Source organism: Leptodactylus fuscus, chromosome 1, assembly GCF_031893055.1.
Source record: "Leptodactylus fuscus isolate aLepFus1 chromosome 1, aLepFus1.hap2, whole genome shotgun sequence".
Taxonomy (NCBI): domain Eukaryota; kingdom Metazoa; phylum Chordata; class Amphibia; order Anura; family Leptodactylidae; genus Leptodactylus; species Leptodactylus fuscus.
Window position 1 is genome coordinate 368,806,843 of NC_134265.1, and position 27,997 is coordinate 368,834,839.

The 27,997-nt window shown below is 40.5% G+C and overlaps 1 protein-coding gene across 1 annotated transcript in view; it reads right to left on the reverse strand.

Moving 5' to 3' along the window:
* Positions 1 to 27,997, reverse strand: part of LOC142188663 (heat shock 70 kDa protein 12B-like) — a 50,145-nt gene that overhangs the window by 15,509 nt on the left and 6,639 nt on the right. Inside the window, exons 2-4 of the mRNA XM_075261909.1 lie at positions 22,873 to 22,918; positions 8,298 to 8,398; positions 24 to 148 (exon numbers count right to left, since the gene is read on the reverse strand). Coding sequence (XP_075118010.1) covers positions 24 to 148; positions 8,298 to 8,398; positions 22,873 to 22,915 — 269 coding nt within the window. The 5' untranslated portion in view covers positions 22,916 to 22,918. The remainder of the gene's footprint in view (positions 1 to 23; positions 149 to 8,297; positions 8,399 to 22,872; positions 22,919 to 27,997) is intronic.

Genomic DNA, 27,997 nt, shown 5'->3' on the forward strand with positions numbered 1-27,997 from the left:
ACCATATAATAACCACAAGTTACCTCATCATATGGATCACTTCAGGGTCCTTCACGAAGCTGAAAGCGTAACCACTGGAGGTGGTACCAAAGTCTATAGCCACGACCACAAGGAACCGGGACGGTGGGATGGACCGATGCTCGCTCCTCTGGAATACAAGAAATATTGTACGGAAACTATATCAGGCAATACATAATACAAAATATATGAGAAGAGGGAGGAAGTGCAAGTATATAGACCACCATGATGGTATAACCTGGGTATATACTGTATATAATTATATATGTACAGCCGGTATAACCTGGGTATATACTGTATATAATTATATATGTACAGCCGGTATAACCTGGGTATATACTGTATATAATTCTATATGTACAGCCGGTATAACCTGGGTATATACTGTATATAATTATATATGTACAGCCGGTATAACCTGGGTATATACTGTATATAATTATATATGTACAGCCGGTATAACCTGGGTATATACTGTATATAATTATATATGTACAGCCGGTATAACCTGGGTATATACTGTATATAATTATATATGTACAGCCGGTATAACCTGGGTATATACTGTATATAATTCTATATGTACAGCCGGTATAACCTGGGTATATACTGTATATAATTCTATATGTACAGCCGGTATAAACTGGGTATATACTGTATATAATTATATATATGTACAGCCGGTATAACCTGGGTATATACTGTATATAATGATATAAGTACAGCTGGAATAACCTGGGTAGATACTGTATATAATTATATATGTACAGCCGGTATAACCTGGGTATATACTGTATATATGTACAGCCGGTATAACCTGGGTAGATACTGTATATAATTATATAAGTACAGCCGGTATAACCTGGGTATATACTGTATATAATTCTATATGTACAGCCGGTATAACCTGGGTATATACTGTATATAATTATATATATGTACAGCCGGTATAACCTGGGTATATACTGTATATAATTATATATGTACAGCCGGTATAACCTGGATATATACTGTATATAATATATATGTACAGCCGGTATAACCTGGGTATATACTGTATATAATTCTATATGTACAGCCGGTATAACCTGGGTATATACTGTATATAATTATATATGTACAGCTGGTATAACCTGGGTATATACTGTATATAATATATACATACAGCCGGTATAACCTGGGTATATACTGTATATAATTATATACGTACAGCCGGTATAACCTGGGTATATACTGTATATAATTATATACGTACAGCCGGTATAACATGGGTATATACTGTATATAATTATATACGTACAGCCGGTATAACCTGGGTATATACTGTATATAATTCTATATGTACAGCCGGTATAACCTGGGTATATACTGTATATAATTCTATATGTACAGCCGGTATAACCTGGGTATATACTGTATATAATTCTATATGTACAGCCGGTATAACCTGGGTATATACTGTATATAATTCTATATGTACAGCCGGTATAACCTGGGTTTATACTGTATATAATTCTATATGTACAGCCGGTATAACCTGGGTATATACTGTATATAATTCTATATGTACAGCCGGTATAACCTGGATATATACTGTATATAATTCTATATGTACAGCCGGTATAACCTGGGTATATACTGTATATAATTCTATATGTACAGCCGGTATAACCTGGGTATATACTGTATATAATTCTATATGTACAGCCGGTATAACCTGGGTATCTCCTGTATATAATTATATATGTACAGCTGGTATAACCTGGGTATATACTGTATATAATTATATATGTACAGCTGGTATAACCTGGGTATATACTGTATATAATATATACATACAGCCGGTATAACCTGGGTATATACTGTATATAATTATATACATACAGCCGGTATAACCTGGGTATATACTGTATATAATTATATATGTACAGCCGGTATAACATGGGTATATACTGTATATAATTATATATGTACAGCCGGTATAACCTGGGTATATACTGTATATAATTATATAAGTACAGCTGGTATAACCTGGGTATATACTGTATATAATTATATAAGTACAGCTGGTATAACCTGGGTATATACTGTATATAATTATACATGTACAGCCGGTATAACCTGGGTATATACTGTATATAATTATATAAGTACAGCCGGTATAACCTGGGTATATACTGTATATAATTATATATGTACAGCCGGTATAACCTGGGTATATACTGTATATAATTATATATGTACAGCCGGTATAACCTGGGTATCTCCTGTATATAATTATATATGTACAGCCGGTATAACCTGGGTATATACTGTATATAATTCTATATGTACAGCCGGTATAACCTGGGTATATACTGTATATAATTCTATATGTACAGCCGGTATAAACTGGGTATATACTGTATATAATTCTATATGTACAGCCGGTATAACCTGGGTATATACTGTATATAATTATATATGTACAGCCGGTATAACCTGGGTATCTCCTGTATATAATTATATATGTACAGCCGGTATAACCTGGGTATATACTGTATATAATTCTATATGTACAGCCGGTATAACCTGGGTATATACTGTATATAATTATATATGTACAGCCGGTATAACCTGGGTATATACTGTATATAATTCTATATGTACAGCCGGTATAACCTGGGTATATACTGTATATAATGATATAAGTACAGCTGGAATAACCTGGGTAGATACTGTATATAATTATACATGTACAGCCGGTATAACCTGGGTATATACTGTATATAATTATATAAGTACAGCCGGTATAACATGGGTATATACTGTATATAATTATATATGTACAGCCGGTATAACCTGGGTATATACTGTATATAATTATATATGTACAGCCGGTATAACCTGGGTATATATTGTATATAATTATATATGTACAGCCGGTATAACCTGGGTATATACTGTATATAATTATACATGTACAGCCGGTATAACATGGGTATATACTGTATATAATTATATATGTACAGCCGGGATAACCTGGGTATATACTGTATATAATTATATATGTACAGCCGGTATAACCTGGGTATATACTGTATATAATTAAATATGTACAGCCGGTATAACCTGGGTATATACTGTATATAATTATACATGTACAGCCGGTATAACCGGGGTATATACTGTATATAATTATATATGTACAGCCGGTATAACCTGGGTATATACTGTATATAATTATATATGTACAGCCGGTATAACCTGGGTATATACTGTATATAATTATATATGTACAGCCGGTATAACCTGGGTATATACTGTATATAATTATATATGTACAGCCGGTATAACCTGGGTATATACTGTATATAATTCTATATGTACAGCCGGTATAACCTGGGTATATACTGTATATAATTCTATATGTACAGCCGGTATAACCTGGGTATATACTGTATATAATTCTATATGTACAGCCGGTATAACCTGGGTATATACTGTATATAATTATATAAGTACAGCCGGTATAACATGGGTATATACTGTATATAATTATATATGTACAGCCGGTATAACCTGGGTATATACTGTATATAATTATATATGTACAGCCGGTATAACCTGGGTATATACTGTATATAATTCTATATGTACAGCCGGTATAACCTGGGTATATACTGTATATAATTATATATGTACAGCCGGTATAACCTGGGTATATACTGTATATAATTCTATAAGTACAGCTGGAATAACCTGGGTAGATACTGTATATAATTATACATGTACAGCCGGTATAACCTGGGTATATACTGTATATAATTATATAAGTACAGCCGGTATAACATGGGTATATACTGTATATAATTATATATGTACAGCCGGTATAACCTGCGTATATACTGTATATAATTATATATGTACAGCCGGTATAACCTGGGTATATACTGTATATAATTATATATGTACAGCCGGTATAACCTGGGTATATACTGTATATAATTATACATGTACAGCCGGTATAACATGGGTATATACTGTATATAATTATATATGTACAGCCGGGATAACCTGGGTATATACTGTATATAATTATATATGTACAGCCGGTATAACCTGGGTATATACTGTATATAATTATATATGTACAGCCGGTATAACCTGGGTATATACTGTATATAATTATACATGTACAGCCGGTATAACCGGGGTATATACTGTATATAATTATACATGTACAGCCGGTATAACATGGGTATATACTGTATATAATTATATATGTACAGCCGGTATAACCTGGGTATATACTGTATATAATTATATATGTACAGCCGGTATAACATGGGTATATACTGTATATAATTATATATGTACAGCCGGGATAACCTGGGTATATACTGTATATAATTATATATGTACAGCCGGTATAACCTGGGTATATACTGTATATAATTATATATGTACAGCCGGTATAACCTGGGTATATACTGTATATAATTATACATGTACAGCCGGTATAACCTGGGTATATACTGTATATAATTATACATGTACAGCCGGTATAACATGGGTATATACTGTATATAATTATATATGTACAGCCGGGATAACCTGGGTATATACTGTATATAATTATATATGTACAGCCGGTATAACCTGGGTATATACTGTATATAATTATATATGTACAGCTGGTATAACCTGGGTATATACTGTATATAATTATACATGTACAGCCGGTATAACCGGGGTATATACTGTATATAATTATATATGTACAGCCGGTATAACCTGGGTATATACTGTATATAATTATACATGTACAGCCGGTATAACCTGGGTATATACTGTATATAATTATATATGTACAGCCGGTATAACCTGGGTATATACTGTATATAATTATATATGTACAGCCGGTATAACCTGGGTATATACTGTATATAATTATACATGTACAGCCGGTATAACCGGGGTATATACTGTATATAATTATACATGTACAGCCGGTATAACCTGGGTATATACTGTATATAATTATATATGTACAGCCGGTATAACCTGGGTATATACTGTATATAATTATATATGTACAGCCGGTATAACCTGGGTATATACTGTATATAATTATATATGTACAGCCGGTATAACCTGGGTATATACTGTATATAATTCTATATGTACAGCCGGTATAACCTGGGTATATACTGTATATAATTATATATGTACAGCCGGTATAACCTGGGTATATACTGTATATAATTCTATATGTACAGCCGGTATAACCTGGGTATATACTGTATATAATTATATATGTGCAGCCGGTATAACCTGGGTATCTCCTGTATATAATTATATATGTGCAGCCGGTATAACCTGGGTATATACTGTATATAATTATATATGTACAGCCGGTATAACCTGGGTATATACTGTATATAATTATATATGTACAGCCGGTATAACCTGGGTATATACTGTATATAATTATATATGTATAGCCGGTATAACCTGGGTATATACTGTATATAATTATATATGTACAGCCGGTATAACCTGGGTATATACTGTATATAATTCTATATGTACAGCCGGTATAACCTGGGTATATACTGTATATAATTATATATGTACAGCCGGTATAACCTGGGTATATACTGTATATAATTATATATGTACAGCCGGTATAACCTGGGTATATACTGTATATAATTATATATGTACAGCCGGTATAACCTGGGTATATACTGTATATAATTATACATGTACAGCCGGTATAACATGGGTATATACTGTATATAATTATACATGTACAGCCGGGATAACCTGGGTATATACTGTATATAATTATATATGTACAGCCGGTATAACCTGGGTATATACTGTATATAATTATATATGTACAGCCGGTATAACCTGGGTATATACTGTATATAATTATACATGTACAGCCGGTATAACCGGGGTATATACTGTATATAATTATATATGTACAGCCGGTATAACCTGGGTATATACTGTATATAATTATATATGTACAGCCGGTATAACCTGGGTATATACTGTATATAATTATATATGTACAGCCGGTATAACCTGGGTATATACTGTATATAATTATATATGTACAGCCGGTATAACCTGGGTATATACTGTATATAATTATACATGTACAGCCGGTATAACCTGGGTATATACTGTATATAATTATACATGTACAGCCGGTATAACCTGGGTATATACTGTATATAATTATATATGTACAGCCGGTATAACCTGGGTATATACTGTATATAATTATATATGTACAGCCGGTATAACCTGGGTATATACTGTATATAATTCTATATGTACAGCCGGTATAACCTGGGTATATACTGTATATAATTATATATGTACAGCCGGTATAACCTGGGTATATACTGTATATAATTATATATGTACAGCCGGTATAACCTGGGTATATACTGTATATAATTCTATATGTACAGCCGGTATAACCTGGGTATATACTGTATATAATTATATATGTGCAGCCGGTATAACCTGGGTATCTCCTGTATATAATTATATATGTGCAGCCGGTATAACCTGGGTATATACTGTATATAATTATATATGTACAGCCGGTATAACCTGGGTATATACTGTATATAATTATATATGTACAGCCGGTATAACCTGGGTATATACTGTATATAATTATATATGTACAGCCGGTATAACCTGGGTATATACTGTATATAATTATATATGTACAGCCGGTATAACCTGGGTATATACTGTATATAATTATATATGTACAGCCGGTATAACCTGGGTATATACTGTATATAATTCTATATGTACAGCCGGTATAACCTGGGTATATACTGTATATAATTATATATGTACAGCCGGTATAACCTGGGTATCTCCTGTATATAATTATATATGTACAGCCGGTATAACCTGGGTATATACTGTATATAATTATATATGTACAGCCGGTATAACCTGGGTATATACTGTATATAATTATATATGTACAGCCGGTATAACCTGGGTATATACTGTATATAATTCTATATGTACAGCCGGTATAACCTGGGTATATACTGTATATAATTATATATGTACAGCCGGTATAACCTGGGTATATACTGTATATAATTATATAAGTACAGCTGGAATAACCTGGGTAGATACTGTATATAATTATACATGTACAGCCGGTATAACCTGGGTATATACTGTATATAATTATATAAGTACAGCCGGTATAACATGGGTATATACTGTAAATAATTATATATGTACAGCCGGTATAACCTGGGTATATACTGTATATAATTATATATGTACAGCCGGTATAACCTGGGTATATACTGTATATAATTATATATGTACAGCCGGTATAACCTGGGTATATACTGTATATAATTATACATGTACAGCCGGTATAACATGGGTATATACTGTATATAATTATATATGTACAGCCGGGATAACCTGGGTATATACTGTATATAATTATATATGTACAGCCGGTATAACCTGGGTATATACTGTATATAATTCTATATGTACAGCCGGTATAACCTGGGTATATACTGTATATAATTCTATATGTACAGCCGGTATAACCTGGGTATATACTGTATATAATTATATATGTACAGCCGATATAACCTGGGTATATACTGTATATAATTATATAAGTACAGCCGGTATAACCTGGGTAGATACTGTATATAATTATATAAGTACAGCCGGTATAACCTGGGTATATACTGTATATAATTATACATGTACAGCCGGTATAACCTGGGTATATACTGTATATAATTATATAAGTACAGCCGGTATAACCTGGGTATATACTGTATATAATTATATATGTACAGCCGGTATAACCTGGGTATATACTGTATATAATTATATATGTACAGCCGGTATAACCTGGGTATATACTGTATATAATTATATATGTACAGCCGGTATAACCTGGGTATATACTGTATATAATTATATATGTACAGCCGGTATAACCTGGGTATATACTGTATATAATTATATATGTACAGCCGGTATAACCTGGGTATATACTGTATATAATTCTATATGTACAGCCGGTATAACCTGGGTATATACTGTATATAATTATATATGTACAGCCGGTATAACCTGGGTATATACTGTATATAATTATATATGTACAGCCGGTATAACCTGGGTATATACTGTATATAATTATATATGTACAGCCGGTATAACCTGGGTACATAGTCAGACATGTTTTCATGTTCACCTACCGGAGACTGAGATGGAGTCAGTGGAGCGATATTACAGCTTTCATTCAGGAAGTTTGATGAGTGTGTTGGTGACGGGGTACGGGAGCGATCCATGCTGTCTGCTATAAGGGAATCAGACACAGTTATAGTGCCTGCAGCACAGTATAGACCCTATATACCCCCACTATTATTATATCACTGCCGGCTGTTTCTATTCTGGTTGTCTATAAGTTGTATTGTTCATGTCACATCCATCAGGGTGCACTTACTTATGCCACACAAAGGAATGTGAGATTATACAGCCCCCCCCCCCAACACCGAGAGAGGGGATCGCAGAGATTTCATGTTGATTAATAACAGATGTGCTGAGAATTGTGTGATGAAAGGGGACGGGGTGATGTGGGGGGCTGGGGCATCCAGAACCTTCCCTCTCAGCTGGGCAGGATCTGCACAGGGCTCAAGTAACAGCGAAGGAGCCAGGAACACGTATATACTAAAGTATGAGAAATACAACTGTATATAGGGGCAGCGATAGGAGAGATTGTACCGGGATACATGGCTGCCAGACTGCAGGATAAGTAATGTAATGTATGTACACAGTGACTGCACCAACAGAATAGTGAGCGCAGCTCTGGAGTATAATACAGGATAAGTAATGTAATGTATGTACACAGTGACTGTACCAGCAGAATAGTGAGCGCAGCTCTGGAGTATAATACAGGATAAGTAATGTAATGTATGTACACAGTGACTGCACCAGCAGAATAGTGAGCGCAGCTCTGGAGTATAATACAGGATAAGTAATGTAATGTATGTACACAGTGACTGTACCAGCAGAATAGTGAGCGCAGCTCTGGAGTATAATACAGGATAAGTAATGTAATGTATGTACACAGTGACTGCACCAGCAGAATAGAGAGCGCAGCTCTGGAGTATAATACAGGATAAGTAATGTAATGTATGTACACAGTGACTGTACCAGCAGAATAGTGAGCGCAGCTCTGCAGTATAATACAGGATAAGTAATGTAATGTATGTACACAGTGACTGTACCAGCAGAATAGTGAGCGCAGCTCTGGAGTATAATACAGGATAAGTAATGTAATGTATGTACACAGTGACTGCACCAGCAGAATAGTGAGCGCAGCTCTGGAGTATAATACAGGATAAGTAATGTAATGTATGTACACAGTGACTGCACCAGCAGAATAGTGAGCGCAGCTCTGCAGTATAATACAGGATAAGTAATGTAATGTATGTACACAGTGACTGCACCAGCAGAATAGTGAGCGTAGCTCTGGAGTATAATACAGGATAAGTAATGTAATGTATGTACAGTGACTGTACCAGCAGAATAGTGAGCGCAGCTCTGGAGTATAATACAGGATAAGTAATGTAATGTATGTACACAGTGACTACACCAGCAGAATAGTGATCGCAGCTCTGGGGTATAATACAGGATAAGTAATGTAATGTATGTACACAGTGACTGTACCAGCAGAATAGTGAGCGCAGCTCTGGAGTATAATACAGGATAAGTAATGTAATGTATGTACACAGTGACTGTACCAGCAGAATAGTGAGCGCAGCTCTGGAGTATAATGCAGGATAAGTAATGTAATGTATGTACACAGTGACTGCTCCAGCAGAATAGTGAGCGCAGCTCTGGAGTATAATACAGGATAAGTAATGTAATGTATGTACACAATGACTGTACCAGCAGAATAGTGAGCGCAGCTCTGGAGTATAATACAGGATAATGATGTAATGTATGTACACAGTGACTGCACCAGCAGAATAGTGAGCGCAGCTCTGGAGTATAATACAGGATAAGTAATGTAATGTATGTACACAGTGACTGTACCAGCAGAATAGTGAGCGCAGCTCCGGAGTATAATACAGGATAAGTAATGTAATGTATGTACACAGTGACTGCACCAGCAGAATAGTGAGCGCCGCTCTGGAGTATAATACAGGATAAGTAATGTAATGTATGTACACAGTGACTGCACCAGCAGAATAGTGAGCGCCGCTCTGGGATATAATACAGGATAAGTAATGTAATGTATGTACACAGTGACTGCACCAGCAGAATAGTGAGCGCAGCTCTGGAGTATAATACAGGATAAGTAATGTAATGTATGTACACAGTGACTGTACCAGGAGAATAGTGAGCGCAGCTCTGGAGTATAATACAGGATAAGTAATGTAATGTATGTACACAGTGACTGTACCAGCAGAATAGTGAGCGCAGCTCTGGAGTATAATACAGGATAAGTAATGTAATGTATGTACAGTGACTGAACCAGAAGAATAGTGAGCGCAGCTCTGGAGTATAATGCAGGATAAGTAATGTAATGTATGTACACAGTGACTGCTCCAGCAGAATAGTGAGCGCAGCTCTGGAGTATAATACAGGATAAGTAATGTAATGTATGTACACAGTGACTGCACCAGCAGAATAGTGAGCGCAGCTCTGGAGTATCATACAGGATAAGTAATGTATGTACACAGTGACTGCACCAGCAGAATAGTGAGCGCAGCTCTGGAGTATAATACAGGATAAGTAATGTAATGTATGTACACAGTGACTGCACCAGCAGAATAGTGAGTGCAGCTCTGGAGTATAATACAGGATAAGTAATGTAATGTATGTACACAGTGACTGTACCAGCAGAATAGTGAGCGCAGCTCTGGGGTATAATACAGGATAAGTAATGTAATGTATGTACACAGTGACTGTACCAGCAGAATAGTGAGCTCAGCTCTGGAGTATAATATAGGATAAGTAATGTAATGTATGTACACAGTGACTGTACCAGCAGAATAGTGAGCGCAGCTCTGGGGTATAATACAGGATAAGTAATGTAATGTATGTACACAGTGACTGCACCAGCAGAATAGTGAGCGCAGCTCTGGAGTATAATACAGGATACGTAATGTAATGTATGTACACAGTGACTGTACCAGCAGAATAGTGAGCGCAGCTCTGGAGTATAATACAGGATAAGTAATGTAATGTATGTACACAGTGACTGTACCAGCAGAATAGTGAGCGCAGCTCTGGAGTATAATACAGGATAAGTAATGTAATGTATGTACACAGTGACTGCACCAGCAGAATAGTGAGCGCAGCTCTGGGGTATAATACAGGATAAGTAATGTAATGTATGTACACAGTGACTGCACCAGCAGAATAGTGAGCGCAGCTCTGGAGTATAATACAGGATAAGTAATGTAATGTATGTACACAGTGACTGTACCAGCCGAATAGTGAGCGCAGCTCTGGAGTATAATACAGGATAAGTAATGTAATGTATGTACACAGTGACTGTACCAGCAGAATAGTGAGCGCAGCTCTGGAGTATAATACAGGATAAGTAATGTAATGTATGTACGCAGTGACTGTACCAGCAGAATAGTGAGCGCAGCTCTGGGGTATAATACAGGATAAGTAATGTAATGTATGTACGCAGTGACTGTACCAGCAGAATAGTGAGCGCAGCTCTGGGGTATAATACAGGATAAGTAATGTAATGTATGTACACAGTGACTGCACCAGCAGAATAGTGAGCGCAGCTCCGGGGTATAATACAGGATAAGTAATGTAATGTATGTACACAGTGACTGCACCAGCAGAATAGTGAGCGCAGCTCCGGAGTATAATACAGGATAAGTAATGTAATGTATGTACACAGTGACTGTACCAGCAGAATAGTGAGCGCAGCTCTGGAGTATAATACAGGATAAGTAATGTAATGTATGTACACAGTGACTGTACCAGCAGAATAGTGAGCGCAGCTCTGGGGTATAATACAGGATAAGTAATGTAATGTATGTACACAGTGACTGTACCAGCAGAATAGTGAGCGCAGCTCTGGGGTATAATACAGGATAAGTCATGTAATGTATGTACACAGTGACTGTACCAGCAGAATAGTGAGCGCAGCTCTGGGGTATAATACAGGATAAGTCATGTAATGTATGTACACAGTGACTGTACCAGCAGAATAGTGAGTGCAGCTCTGGAGTATAATACAGGATAAGTAATGTAATTTATGTACTTAGTGACTGTACCAGCAGAATAGTGAGTGCAGCTCTGGAGTATAATACAGGATAAGTAATTTATGTACACAGTGACTGTACCAGCAGAATAGTGAGTGCAGCTCTGGAGTATAATACAGGATAAGTAATGTAATGTATGTACACAGTGACTGCACCAGCAGAATAGTGAGCGCATCTCTGGAGTATAATACAGGATAAGTAATGTAATGTATGTACAGTGACTGTACCATCAGAATAGTGAGCGCAGCTCTGGAGAATAATGCAGGATAAGTAATGTAATGTATGTACACAGTGACTGCACCAGCAGAATAGTGAGCGCAGCTCTGGAGTATAATACAAGATAAGTAATGTAATGTATGTACACAATGACTGTACCAGCAGAATAGTGAGCGCAGCTCTGGAGTATAATACAGGATAAGTAATGTAATGTATGTACACAGTGACTGTACCAGCAGAATAGTGAGCGCAGCTCTGGAGTATAATACAGGATAAGTAATGTATGTACACAGTGACTGTACCAGCAGAATAGTGAGCGCAGCTCTGGAGTATAATACAGGATAAGTAATGTAATGTATGTACACAGTTACTGTATCAGCAGAATAGTGAGCGCAGCTCTGGAGTATAATACAGGATAAGTAATGTAATGTATGTACAGTGACTGTACCAGCAGAATAGTGAGCGCAGCTCTGGAGTATAATGCAGGATAAGTAATGTAATGTATGTACACAGTGACTGCTCCAGCAGAATAGTGAGCGCAGCTCTGGAGTATAATACAGGATAAGCAATGTAATGTATGTACACAGTGACTGCACCAGCAGAATAGTGAGCGCAGCTCTGGGGTATAATACAGGATAAGTAATGTAATGTATGTACACAGTGACTGTACCAGCAGAATAGTGAGCACAGCTCTGGAGTATAATACAGGATAAGTAATGTAATGTATGTACACAGTGACTGTACCAGCAGAATAGTGAGCACAGCTCTGGAGTATAATACAGAATAAGTAATGTAATGTATGTACACAGTGACTGTACCATCAGAATAGTGAGCGCAGCTCTGGAGTATAATACAGGATAAGTAATGTAATGTATGTACTCAGTGACTGTACCAGCAGAATAGTGAGCGCAGCTCTGGAGTATAATACAGGATAAGTAATGTAATGTATGTACACAGTGACTGCACCAGCAGAATAGTGAGCGCAGCTCTGGAGTATAATACAGGATAAGTAATGTAATGTATGTACTCAGTGACTGTACCAGCAGAATAGTGAGCGCAGCTCTGGAGTATAATACAGTATAAGTAATGTAATGTATGTACACAGTGACTGTACCAGCAGAATAGTGAGCGCAGCTCCGGAGTATAATACAGGATATATAATGTAATGTATGTACACAGTGACTGCACCAGCAGAATAGTGAGCGCAGCTCTGGAGTATAATACAGGATAAGTAATGTAATGTATGTACACAGTGACTGCACCAGCAGAATAGTGAGCGCAGCTCTGGAGTATCATACAGGATAAGTATTGTAATGTATGTACACAGTGATTGTACCAGCAGAATAGTGAGCGCAGCTCTGGAGTATTATACAGGATAAGTAATGTATGTACACAGTGACTGCACCAGCAGAATAGTGAGCGCAGCTCCGGAGTATAATACAGGATAAGTAATGTAATGTATGTACACAGTGACTGCACCAGCAGAATAGTGAGCGCAGCTCTGGAGTATAATACAGGATAAGTAATGTAATGTATGTACACAGTGACTGCACCAGCAGAATAGTGAGCGCAGCTCTGGAGTATAATACAGGATAAGTAATGTAATGTATGTACACAGTGACTGCACCAGCAGAATAGTGAGCGCAGCTCTGGAGTATAATACAGGATAAGTAATGTAATGTATGTACACAGTGACTGCACCAGCAGAATAGTGAGCGCAGCTCTGGGATATAATACAGGATAAGTAATGTAATGTATGTACACAGTGACTGTACCAGCAGAATAGTGAGCGTAGCTCTGGAGTATAATACAGGATAAGTAATCTAATGTATGTACACAGGGACTGTACCAGCAGAATAGTGAGCGCAGCTCTGGGGTATAATACAGGATAAGTAATGTAATGTATGTACACAGTGACTGCACCAGCAGAATAGTGAGCGCAGCTCTGGAGTATAATACAGGATAAGTAATGTAATGTATGTACACAGTGACTGTACCAGCAGAATAGTGAGCGCAGCTCTGGAGTATAATACAGGATAAGTAATGTAATGTATGTACACAGTGACTGTACCAGCAGAATAGTGAGCGCAGCTCTGGAGTGTAATACAGAATAAGTAATGTAATGTATGTACACAGTGACTGCACCAGCAGAATAGTGAGCGCAGCTCTGGAGTATAATACAGGATAAGTAATGTAATGTATGTACACAGTGACTGCACCAGCAGAATAGTGAGCGCAGCTCTGGGGTATAATACAGGATAAGTAATGTAATGTATGTACGCAGTGACTGTACCAGCAGAATAGTGAGCGCAGCTCTGGGGTATAATACAGGATAAGTAATGTAATGTATGTACACAGTGACTGCACCAGCAGAATAGTGAGCGCAGCTCTGGAGTATAATACAGGATAAGTAATGTAATGTATGTACAGTGACTGTACCAGCAGAATAGTGAGCGCAGCTCTGGAGTATAATGCAGGATAAGTAATGTAATGTATGTACACAGTGACTGCTCCAGCAGAATAGTGAGCGCAGCTCTGGAGTATAATACAGGATAAGTAATGTAATGTATGTACACAATGACTGTACCAGCAGAATAGTGAGCGCAGCTCTGGAGTATAATACAGGATAATGATGTAATGTATGTACACAGTGACTGTACCAGGAGAATAGTGAGCGCAGCTCTGGAGTATAATTCAGGATAAGTAATGTAATGTATGTACACAGTGACTGTACCAGCAGAATAGTGAGCGCAGCTCTGGAGTATAATACAGGATAAGTAATGTAATGTATGTACAGTGACTGAACCAGAAGAATAGTGAGCGCAGCTCTGGAGTATAATGCAGGATAAGTAATGTAATGTATGTACACAGTGACTGCTCCAGCAGAATAGTGAGCGCAGCTCTGGAGTATAATACAGGATAAGTAATGTAATGTATGTACACAGTGACTGCACCAGCAGAATAGTGAGCGCAGCTCCGGAGTATAATACAGGATAAGTAATGTAATGTATGTACACAGTGACTGTACCAGCAGAATAGTGAGCGCAGCTCTGGAGTATAATATAGGATAAGTAATGTATGTAAACAGTGACTGTACCAGCAGAATAGTGAGCGCAGCTCTGGAGTATAATACAGGATAAGTAATGTAATGTATATGCACACAGTGACTGCACCAGCAGAATAGTGAGCGCAGCTCTGGAGTATAATACAGGATAAGTAATGTAATGTATGTACAGTGACTGTACCATCAGAATAGTGAGCGCAGCTCTGGAGTATAATGCAGGATAAGTAATGTAATGTATGTACACAGTGACTGCACCAGCAGAATAGTGAGCGCAGCTCTGGAGTATAATACAGGATAAGTAATGTAATGTATGTACACAATGACTGTACCAGCAGAATAGTGAGCGCAGCTCTGGAGTATAATACAGGATAAGTAATGTAATGTATGTACACAGTGACTGTACCAGCAGAATAGTGAGCGCAGCTCTGGAGTATAATACAGGATAAGTAATGTATGTACACAGTGACTGTACCAGCAGAATAGTGAGCGCAGCTCTGGAGTATAATACAGGATAAGTAATGTAATGTATGTACACAGTGACTGTACCAGCAGAATAGTGAGCGCAGCTCTGGAGTATAATACAGGATAAGTAATGTAATGTATGTACAGTGAATGTACCAGCAGAATAGTGAGCGCAGCTCTGGAGTATAATGCAGGATAAGTAATGTAATGTATGTACACAGTGACTGCTCCAGCAGAATAGTGAGCGCAGCTCTGGAGTATAATACAGGATAAGCAATGTAATGTATGTACACAGTGACTGCACCAGCAGAATAGTGAGCGCAGCTCTGGGGTATAATACAGGATAAGTAATGTAATGTATGTACACAGTGACTGTACCAGCAGAATAGTGAGCACAGCTCTGGAGTATAATACAGGATAAGTAATGTAATGTATGTACACAGTGACTGTACCAGCAGAATAGTGAGCACAGCTCTGGAGTATAATACAGAATAAGTAATGTAATGTATGTACACAGTGACTGTACCATCAGAATAGTGAGCGCAGCTCTGGAGTATAATACAGGATAAGTAATGTAATGTATGTACTCAGTGACTGTACCAGCAGAATAGTGAGCGCAGCTCTGGAGTATAATACAGGATAAGTAATGTAATGTATGTACACAGTGACTGCACCAGCAGAATAGTGAGCGCAGCTCTGGAGTATAATACAGGATAAGTAATGTAATGTATGTACTCAGTGACTGTACCAGCAGAATAGTGAGCGCAGCTCTGGAGTATAATACAGTATAAGTAATGTAATGTATGTACACAGTGACTGTACCAGCAGAATAGTGAGCGCAGCTCCGGAGTATAATACAGGATATATAATGTAATGTATGTACACAGTGACTGCACCAGCAGAATAGTGAGCGCAGCTCTGGAGTATAATACAGGATAAGTAATGTAATGTATGTACACAGTGACTGCACCAGCAGAATAGTGAGCGCAGCTCTGGAGTATCATACAGGATAAGTATTGTAATGTATGTACACAGTGATTGTACCAGCAGAATAGTGAGCGCAGCTCTGGAGTATAATACAGGATAAGTAATGTATGTACACAGTGACTGCACCAGCAGAATAGTGAGCGCAGCTCTGGAGTATAATACAGGATAAGTAATGTAATGTATGTACACAGTGACTGTACCAGCAGAATAGTGAGCGCAGCTCTGGAGTATAATACAGGATAAGTAATGTAATGTATGTACACAGTGACTGCACCAGCAGAATAGTGAGCGCAGCTCTGGAGTATAATACAGGATAAGTAATGTAATGTATGTACACAGTGACTGCACCAGCAGAATAGTGAGCGCAGCTCTGGAGTATAATACAGGATAAGTAATGTAATGTATGTACACAGTGACTGCACCAGCAGAATAGTGAGCGCAGCTCTGGAGTATAATACAGGATAAGTAATGTAATGTATGTACACAGTGACTGCACCAGCAGAATAGTGAGCGCAGCTCTGGGATATAATACAGGATAAGTAATGTAATGTATGTACACAGTGACTGTACCAGCAGAATAGTGAGCGTAGCTCTGGAGTATAATATAGGATAAGTAATGTAATGTATGTACACAGTGACTGTACCAGCAGAATAGTGAGCGCAGCTCTGGGGTATAATACAGGATAAGTAATGTAATGTATGTACACAGTGACTGCACCAGCAGAATAGTGAGCGCAGCTCTGGAGTATAATACAGGATAAGTAATGTAATGTATGTACACAGTGACTGTACCAGCAGAATAGTGAGCGCAGCTCTGGAGTATAATACAGGATAAGTAATGTAATGTATGTACACAGTGACTGTACCAGCAGAATAGTGAGCGCAGCTCTGGAGTGTAATACAGAATAAGTAATGTAATGTATGTACACAGTGACTGCACCAGCAGAATAGTGAGCGCAGCTCTGGAGTATAATACAGGATAAGTAATGTAATGTATGTACACAGTGACTGCACCAGCAGAATAGTGAGCGCAGCTCTGGAGTATAATACAGGATAAGTAATGTATTGTATGTACACAGTGACTGTACCAGCAGAATAGTGAGCGCAGCTCTGGAGTATAATACAGGATAAGTAATGTAATGTATGTACACAGTGACTGTACCAGCAGAATAGTGAGCGCAGCTCTGGAGTATAATACAGGATAAGTAATGTAATGTATGTACACAGTGACTGCACCAGCAGAATAGTGAGCGCAGCTCTGGCGTATAATACAGGATAAGTAATGTAATGTATGTACGCAGTGACTGTACCAGCAGAATAGTGAGCGCAGCTCTGGGGTATAATACAGGATAAGTAATGTAATGTATGTACGCAGTGACTGTACCAGCAGAATAGTGAGCGCAGCTCTGGGGTATAATACAGGATAAGTAATGTAATGTATGTACACAGTGACTGCACCAGCAGAATAGTGAGCGCAGCTCTGGAGTATAATACAGGATAAGTAATGTAATGTATGTACAGTGACTGTACCAGCAGAATAGTGAGCGCAGCTCTGGAGTATAATGCAGGATAAGTAATGTAATGTATGTACACAGTGACTGCTCCAGCAGAATAGTGAGCGCAGCTCTGGCGTATAATACAGGATAAGTAATGTAATGTATGTACGCAGTGACTGTACCAGCAGAATAGTGAGCGCAGCTCTGGGGTATAATACAGGATAAGTAATGTAATGTATGTACGCAGTGACTGTACCAGCAGAATAGTGAGCGCAGCTCTGGGGTATAATACAGGATAAGTAATGTAATGTATGTACACAGTGACTGCACCAGCAGAATAGTGAGCGCAGCTCTGGAGTATAATACAGGATAAGTAATGTAATGTATGTACAGTGACTGTACCAGCAGAATAGTGAGCGCAGCTCTGGAGTATAATGCAGGATAAGTAATGTAATGTATGTACACAGTGACTGCTCCAGCAGAATAGTGAGCGCAGCTCTGGAGTATAATACAGGATAAGTAATGTAATGTATGTACACAATGACTGTACCAGCAGAATAGTGAGCGCAGCTCTGGAGTATAATACAGGATAATGATGTAATGTATGTACACAGTGACTGTACCAGGAGAATAGTGAGCGCAGCTCTGGAGTATAATGCAGGATAAGTAATGTAATGTATGTACACAGTGACTGCTCCAGCAGAATAGTGAGCGCAGCTCCGGAGTATAATACAGGATAAGTAATGTAATGTATGTACACAGTGACTGCACCAGCAGAATAGTGAGCGCAGCTCCGGAGTATAATACAGGATAAGTAATGTAATGTATGTACACAGTGACTGTACCAGCAGAATAGTGAGCGCAGCTCTGGAGTATAATACAGGATAAGTAATGTATGTAAACAGTGACTGTACCAGCAGAATAGTGAGCGCAGCTCTGGAGTATAATACAGGATAAGTAATGTAATGTATATGCACACAGTGACTGCACCAGCAGAATAGTGAGCGCAGCTCTGGAGTATAATACAGGATAAGTAATGTAATGTATGTACACAGTGACTGTATCAGCAGAATAGTGAGCGCAGCTCTGGAGTATAATACAGGATAAGTAATGTAATGTATGTACACAGTGACTGTACCAGCAGAATAGTGAGCGCAGCTCTGGAGTATAATACAGGATAAGTAATGTAATGTATATGCACACAGTGACTGCACCAGCAGAATAGTGAGCGCAGCTCTGGAGTATAATACAGGATAAGTAATGTAATGTATGTACACAGTGACTGTACCAGCAGAATAGTGAGCGCAGCTCTGGAGTATAATACAGGATAAGTAATGTAATGTATGTACACAGTGACTGTACCAGCAGAATAGTGAGCGCAGCTCTGGGGTATAATACAGGATAAGTAATGTAATGTATGTACACAGTGACTGTACCAGCAGAATAGTGAGCGCAGCTCTGGAGTATAATACAGGATAATGATGTAATGTATGTACACAGTGACTGTACCAGGAGAATAGTGAGCGCAGCTCTGGAGTATAATGCAGGATAAGTAATGTAATGTATGTACACAGTGACTGCTCCAGCAGAATAGTGAGCGCAGCTCCGGAGTATAATACAGGATAAGTAATGTAATGTATGTACACAGTGACTGCACCAGCAGAATAGTGAGCGCAGCTCCGGAGTATAATACAGGATAAGTAATGTAATGTATGTACACAGTGACTGTACCAGCAGAATAGTGAGCGCAGCTCTGGAGTATAATACAGGATAAGTAATGTATGTAAACAGTGACTGTACCAGCAGAATAGTGAGCGCAGCTCTGGAGTATAATAGAGGATAAGTAATGTAATGTATATGCACACAGTGACTGCACCAGCAGAATAGTGAGCGCAGCTCTGGAGTATAATACAGGATAAGTAATGTAATGTATGTACACAGTGACTGTATCAGCAGAATAGTGAGCGCAGCTCTGGAGTATAATACAGGATAAGTAATGTAATGTATGTACACAGTGACTGTACCAGCAGAATAGTGAGCGCAGCTCTGGAGTATAATACAGGATAAGTAATGTAATGTATATGCACACAGTGACTGCACCAGCAGAATAGTGAGCGCAGCTCTGGAGTATAATACAGGATAAGTAATGTAATGTATGTACACAGTGACTGTACCAGCAGAATAGTGAGCGCAGCTCTGGAGTATAATACAGGATAAGTAATGTAATGTATGTACACAGTGACTGTACCAGCAGAATAGTGAGCGCAGCTCTGGGGTATAATACAGGATAAGTAATGTAATGTATGTACACAGTGACTGCACCAGCAGAATAGTGAGCGCAGCTCTGGAGTATAATACAGGATAAGTAATGTAATGTATGTACACAGTGATTGTACCAGCAGAATAGTGAGCGCAGCTCTGGAGTATAATACAGGATAAGTAATGTAATGTATGTACACAGGGACTGTACCAGCAGAATAGTGAGCGCAGCTCCGGAGTATAATACAGGATGAGTAATGTAATGTATGTACACAGTGACTGTACCAGCAGAATAGTGAGCGCAGCTCTGGAGTATAATACAGGATAAGTAATGTAATGTATGTACACAGTGACTGTACCAGCAGAATAGTGAGCGCAGCTCTGGAGTATAATACAGGATAAGTAATGTAATGTATGTACACAGTGACTGTACCAGCAGAATAGTGAGCGCAGCTCCGGAGTATAATACAGGATAAGTAATGTAATGTATGTACACAGTGACTGCACCAGCAGAATAGTGAGCGCAGCTCTGGAGTATAATACAGGATAAGTAATGTAATGTATGTACACAGGGACTGTACCAGCAGAATAGTGAGCGCAGCTCCGGAGTATAATACAGGATAAGTAATGTAATGTATGTACACAGGGACTGTACCAGCAGAATAGTGAGCGCAGCTCCGGAGTATAATACAGGATAAGTAATGTAATGTATGTACACAGTGACTGCACCAGCAGAATAGTGAGCGCAGCTCTGCGGTATAATACAGGATAAGTAATGTAATGTATGTACACAGTGACTGTACCAGCAGAATAGTGAGCGCAGCTCTGGAGTATAATACAGGATAAGTAATGTAATGTATGTACACAGTGACTGCACCAGCAGAATAGTGAGCGCAGCTCTGGAGTATAATACAGGATAAGTAATGTAATGTATGTACACAGTGACTGCACCAGCAGAATAGTGAGCGCAGCTCTGGAGTATAATACAGGATAAGTAATGTAATGTATGTACACAGTGACTGTACCAGCAGAATAGTGAGCGCAGCTCTGGAGTATAATACAGTATAAGTAATGTAATGTATGTACACAGTGACTGCACCAGCAGAATAGTGAGCGCAGCTCTGGAGTATAATACAGGATAAGTAATGTAATGTATGTACACAGTGACTACACCAGCAGAATAGTGAGCGCAGCTCTGGAGTATAATACAGGATAAGTAATGTAATGTATGTACACAGTGATTGCATGTCCTAGTCCTAGTGACTTCTGAATTCCACCTCACATCTCTCTGTCCACCACCCTGTCCTTAGTTCGGTGACCCCCCTGTTGTGACCCCGCAGGCCGCGGTTCTCTGTCCCAGCCCTCAGTACATGGACGTTGGGCGTTGTCGTTTTATTCCTCTTTACTCCAAACATCCTCTGAGAATGGAGGAGACGGAAATCCCTTCCTATAGGTTTCCTCTTATCACCGGCTGCTATCTGGACTCTCCCTGGCTCCCATCTTCTTATGTGGCCTCCAGAATAAACTTCCCCTCCCCCACTGTCGCCTCTGGCAGCGTCTCAGGGCGGTGGGTGAGATCTTCCATCTGGTACCATATATCCCATATACATGTTATAGATGTAAGTGCCATTATATACATGGGAAGGGGGACACACCCCGAGTGCGGGGCCCCTGATGTCAAGGACACAGACACATCAATTAGAATAACAGGGGGCGCTCTCACCCATCAGAAAGTCCTCAGCAGTGGCCAGAAGCATTGTATGTGTATGTGAGGCCTCCACCCTCCGTGTCCCAGTAATGGGGGAATGAACACTTATTATGGCGATGCCTGGAGTCCTCCACTACAAGGGGTGCGGGGTCTGCAGTTTGGTTATGGGTTCTTGGACCCCCATGTAGTAGACAGATCTCCCCCCATATACATGTATAATGTGTGGGTGTGGCCTGGAAGCAGAGGTGTGATTTGGATAAGCAGGGGCGGGGCCTAAATTATGTCCTGTAATTATATATATATATCTATACATTACGGCTCATGGTAGGTGACACTTACCTATCTGCAGCGTCCCCATCCGGCTGTCCAGTAATGTCGTCATGTCCTAGAAACACAGATAAAGTTATTATAGTGATGAACCCTCAGAGTAAGATGGTGTGAGCGCCCCAAAATTATGTGAGTGCTACTAATACAGAAGCAACAGAGCTCACAGGGAGGCTAAACTACCCTATAGATGTCACCAGCAGTCCCATGTAACACCACAGGTAATGTAGTAGATTTCACCAGCAGTCCCATGTAACACAACGGGTAATGTAGTAGATGTCACCGGCAGTCCCATGTAACACCACAAGTAATGTAGTAGACGTCACCGGCAGTCCTATGTAACACTACAGGTAATGTAGTAGATGTCACCGGCAGACCCATGTAACTCCACAGGTAATGTAGTAGATGTCACCGGCAGTCCCATGTAACACCACAGGTAATGTAGTAGATGTCACCGGCAGTCCTATGTAACACCACAGGTAATGTAGTAGATGTCACCGGCAGTCCCATGTAACACCACAGGTAATGTAGTAGATGTCACCGGCAGTCCCATGTAACACCACAGGTAATGTAGTAGATGTCACCAGCAGTCCTATGTAACACTACAGGTAATGTAGTAGATGTCACCGGCAGTCCTATGTAACACAAAAGGTAATGTAGTAGATGTCACCGGCAGTCCCATGTAACTCCACAGGTAATGTAGTAGATGTCACCGGCAGTCCCATGTAACACAACGGGTAATGTAGTAGATGTCACCGGCAGTCCCATGTAACACCACAGGTAATGTAGTAGATGTCACCAGCAGTCCTATGTAACACTACAGGTAATGTAGTAGATGTCACCGGCAGACCCATGTAACTCCACAGGTAATGTAGTAGATGTCACCGGCAGTCCCATGTAACACAACGGGTAATGTAGTAGATGTCACCGGCAGTCCCATGTAACACCACAGGTAATGTAGTAGATGTCACCAGCAGTCCTATGTAACACTACAGGTAATGTAGTAGATGTCACCGGCAGACCCATGTAACTCCACAGGTAATGTAGTAGATGTCACCAGCAGTCCCATGTAACACTACAGGTAATGTAGTAGATGTCACCGGCAGACCCATGTAACACTACAGGTAATGTAGTAGATGTTACCGGCAGTCCCATGTAACACTACAGGTAATGTAGTAGATGTCACCGGCAGTCCCATGTAACACCACAGGTAATGTAGTAGATGTCACCGGCAGTCCCATGTAACTCCACAGGTAATGTAGTAGATGTCACCGGCAGTCCCATGTAACACTACAGGTAATGTAGTAGATGTTACCGGCAGTCCCATGTAACACTACAGGTAATGTAGTAGATGTCACCGGCAGTCCCATGTAACACCACAGGTAATGTAGTAGATGTCACCGGCAGTCCCATGTAACTCCACAGGTAATGTAGTAGATGTCACCGGCAGTCCCATGTAACACTACAGGTAATGTAGTAGATGTCACCGGCAGTCCTATGTAACACTACAGGTAATGTAGTAGATGTCACCGGCAGTCCTATGTAAGACTACAGGTAATGTAGTAGATGTCACCGGCAGACCCATGTAACTCCACAGGTAATGTAGTAGATGTCACCAGCAGTCCCATGTAACACTACAGGTAATGTAGTAGATGTCACCGGCAGACCCATGTAACTCCACAGGTAATGTAGTAGATGTCACCGGCAGTCCCATGTAACACTACAGGTAATGTAGTAGATGTTACCGGCAGTCCCATGTAACACTACAGGTAATGTAGTAGATGTCACCGGCAGTCCCATGTAACACCACAGGTAATGTAGTAGATGTCACCGGCAGTCCCATGTAACTCCACAGGTAATGTAGTAGATGTCACCGGCAGTCCCATGTAACACTACAGGTAATGTAGTAGATGTCACCGGCAGTCCCATGTAACACCACAGGTAATGTAGTAGATGTCACCGGCAGTCCCATGTAACTCCACAGGTAATGTAGTAGATGTCACCAGCAGTCCCATGTAACACCACAGGTAAGGTAGTAGATGTCACCGGCAGTCCCATGTAACACCACAGGTAAGGTAGTAGATGTCACCGGTAGTCCTATGTAACACCACAGGTAATGTAGTGGATGTCACTGGCAGTCCCATGTAACACCACAGGTAATGTAGTAGATGTTACCGGCAGTCCCATGTAACACTACAGGTAATGTAGTAGATGTCACCGGCAGTCCCATGTAACACCACAGGTAAGGTAGTAGATGTCACCGGCAGTCCTATGTAAGACAGACAGAGATGACGGTTCCCGTAATATTTTGTTGCATAACCTTTTGAGGCTGCGATCGCTGCGATCAGACGATTCCTGTAACTGTCACTGAGACTTCTGCCCCTCTCCGCAGGGATTTGGCCTCCTCATGAGCAAACTGCTCCGCTTGTCTCGGATGTGAAGGGGCCTTCTCCAGACGCCATGTTTCAGCTCCTTCCATAGGATTTAGGTCGGGGCCCATAGAAGCCACCACAGAATAGTCCAATGTTCTCCTCTCAGCCATTCTTGGGGGGTTTAGCTTCGTGTTTTGGGTCATTATCCTGTTACACGACCCAGGACCTGTGGCTGAGCCCAAGCTTTCTGACACTGGGCAGCAGATTTCTCTCTAGAATCCCTTCATAGTCTTGAGATTTCCTTGTACCCTGCACAGATACAAGACCCCTGTGCCAGATGCAGCAAAGCAGCCCCAGGACATACCAGAGTCTCCTCCATGTGTCACAGCAGGGACAGTCTTCATGTGTCTGTCTGTGACCATAGAGCTGATGGGCCTTGTCAAAAGGTCTCCTCTGCCCATAGGACATAGTCCCAGAAGCTTTGTGGCTGGTCAGCATGGAGTTTGGTTATTACTTGTGTCAGATTCCAGTTCTTTCTGTGACCATTAAACGAAGAGGACCAACAATTCCGCCCACATGTGCAGCTGATAGGTTGCTGCGGAGCCTGATATTGGGGGGTCTGTAGTCTGCGCCCCCCCAGCTGTATAAGAAGAAGAGCTTTAGGATGTGAGCGGTGCTGGGAGGAAGCCTGACAGGGTCTGTGAGTGAGTCACTGGGTGGTCCGCACGTCACCAGCACTAGAAAGGTCACATATAGAGAACAGGAGCTGTGTACAGTGTACGAGAGCTAAGGCTGTGGAGAGCAGAGGTTACACTAGAGAGACATGCAGTCCCATGCACCAGGGATATTATCAGTCACACTGCACACCTCCACATCACCAGGGATATTACCAGTCACACTGCACACCTCCACATCACCAGGGATACTATCAGTCACACTGCACACCTCCACATCACCAGGGATATTACCAGTCACACTGCACACCTCCACATCACCAGGATATTATCAGTCACACTGCACACCTCCACATCACCAGGGATATTATCAGTCACACTGCACACCTCCACATCACCAGGGATATTATCAGTCACACTGCACACCTCCACATCACCAGGATATTATCAGTCACACTGCACACCTCCACATCACCAGGGATATTACCAGTCACACTGCACACCTCCACATCACCAGGATATTATCAGTCACACTGCACACCTCCACATCACCAGGGATATTATCAGTCACACTGCACACCTCCACATCACCAGGGATATTATCAGTCACACTGCACACCTCCACATCACCAGGGATATTATCAGTCACACTGCACACCTCCACATCACCAGGATACTATCAGTCACACTGCACACCTGCACATCACCAGGATACTATCAGTCACACTGCACACCTGCACATCACCAGGGATACTATCAGTCACACTGCACACCTCCACATCACCAGGATACTATCAGTCACACTGCACACCTCCACATCACCAGGATACTATCAGTCACACTGCACACCTCCACATCACCAGGGATACTATCAGTCACACTGCACACCTCCACATCACCAGGGATATTATCAGTCACACTGCACACCTCCACATCACCAGGGATACTATCAGTCACACTGCACACCTCCACATCACCAGGGATATTATCAGTCACACTGCACACCTCCACATCACCAGGGATATTATCAGTCACACTGCACACCTCCACATCACCAGGATACTATCAGTCACACTGCACACCTCCACATCACCAGGGATATTATCAGTCACACTGCACACCTCCACATCACCAGGATACTATCAGTCACACTGCACACCTCCACATCACCAGGGATACTATCAGTCACACTGCACACCTCCACATCACCAGGGATATTACCAGTCACACTGCACACCTCCACATCACCAGGGATACTATCAGTCACACTGCACACCTCCACATCACCAGGGATACTATCAGTCACACTGCACACCTCCACATCACCAGGGATACTATCAGTCACACTGCACACCTCCACATCACCAGGGATATTATCAGTCACACTGCACACCTCCACATCACCAGGGATATTATCAGTCACACTGCACACCTCCACATCACCAGGGATACTATCAGTCACACTGCACACCTCCACATCACCAGGGATATTACCAGGCACACTGCACACCTCCACATCACCAGGATACTATCAGTCACACTGCACACCTCCACATCACCAGGGATACTATCAGTCACACTGCACACCTCCACATCACCAGGGATATTACCAGTCACACTGCACACCTCCACATCACCAGGGATACTATCAGTCACACTGCACACCTCCACATCACCAGGGATACTATCAGTCACACTGCACACCTCCACATCACCAGGGATACTATCAGTCACACTGCACACCTCCACATCACCAGGGATATTATCAGTCACACTGCACACCTCCACATCACCAGGGATATTATCAGTCACACTGCACACCTCCACATCACCAGGGATACTATCAGTCACACTGCACACCTCCACATCACCAGGGATATTACCAGTCACACTGCACACCTCCACATCACCAGGGATATTACCAGTCACACTGCACACCTCCACATCACCAGGGATATTATCAGTCACACTGCACACCTCCACATCACCAGGGATATTATCAGTCACACTGCACACCTCCACATCACCAGGGATATTATCAGTCACACTGCACACCTCCACATCACCAGGGATACTATCAGTCACACTGCACAC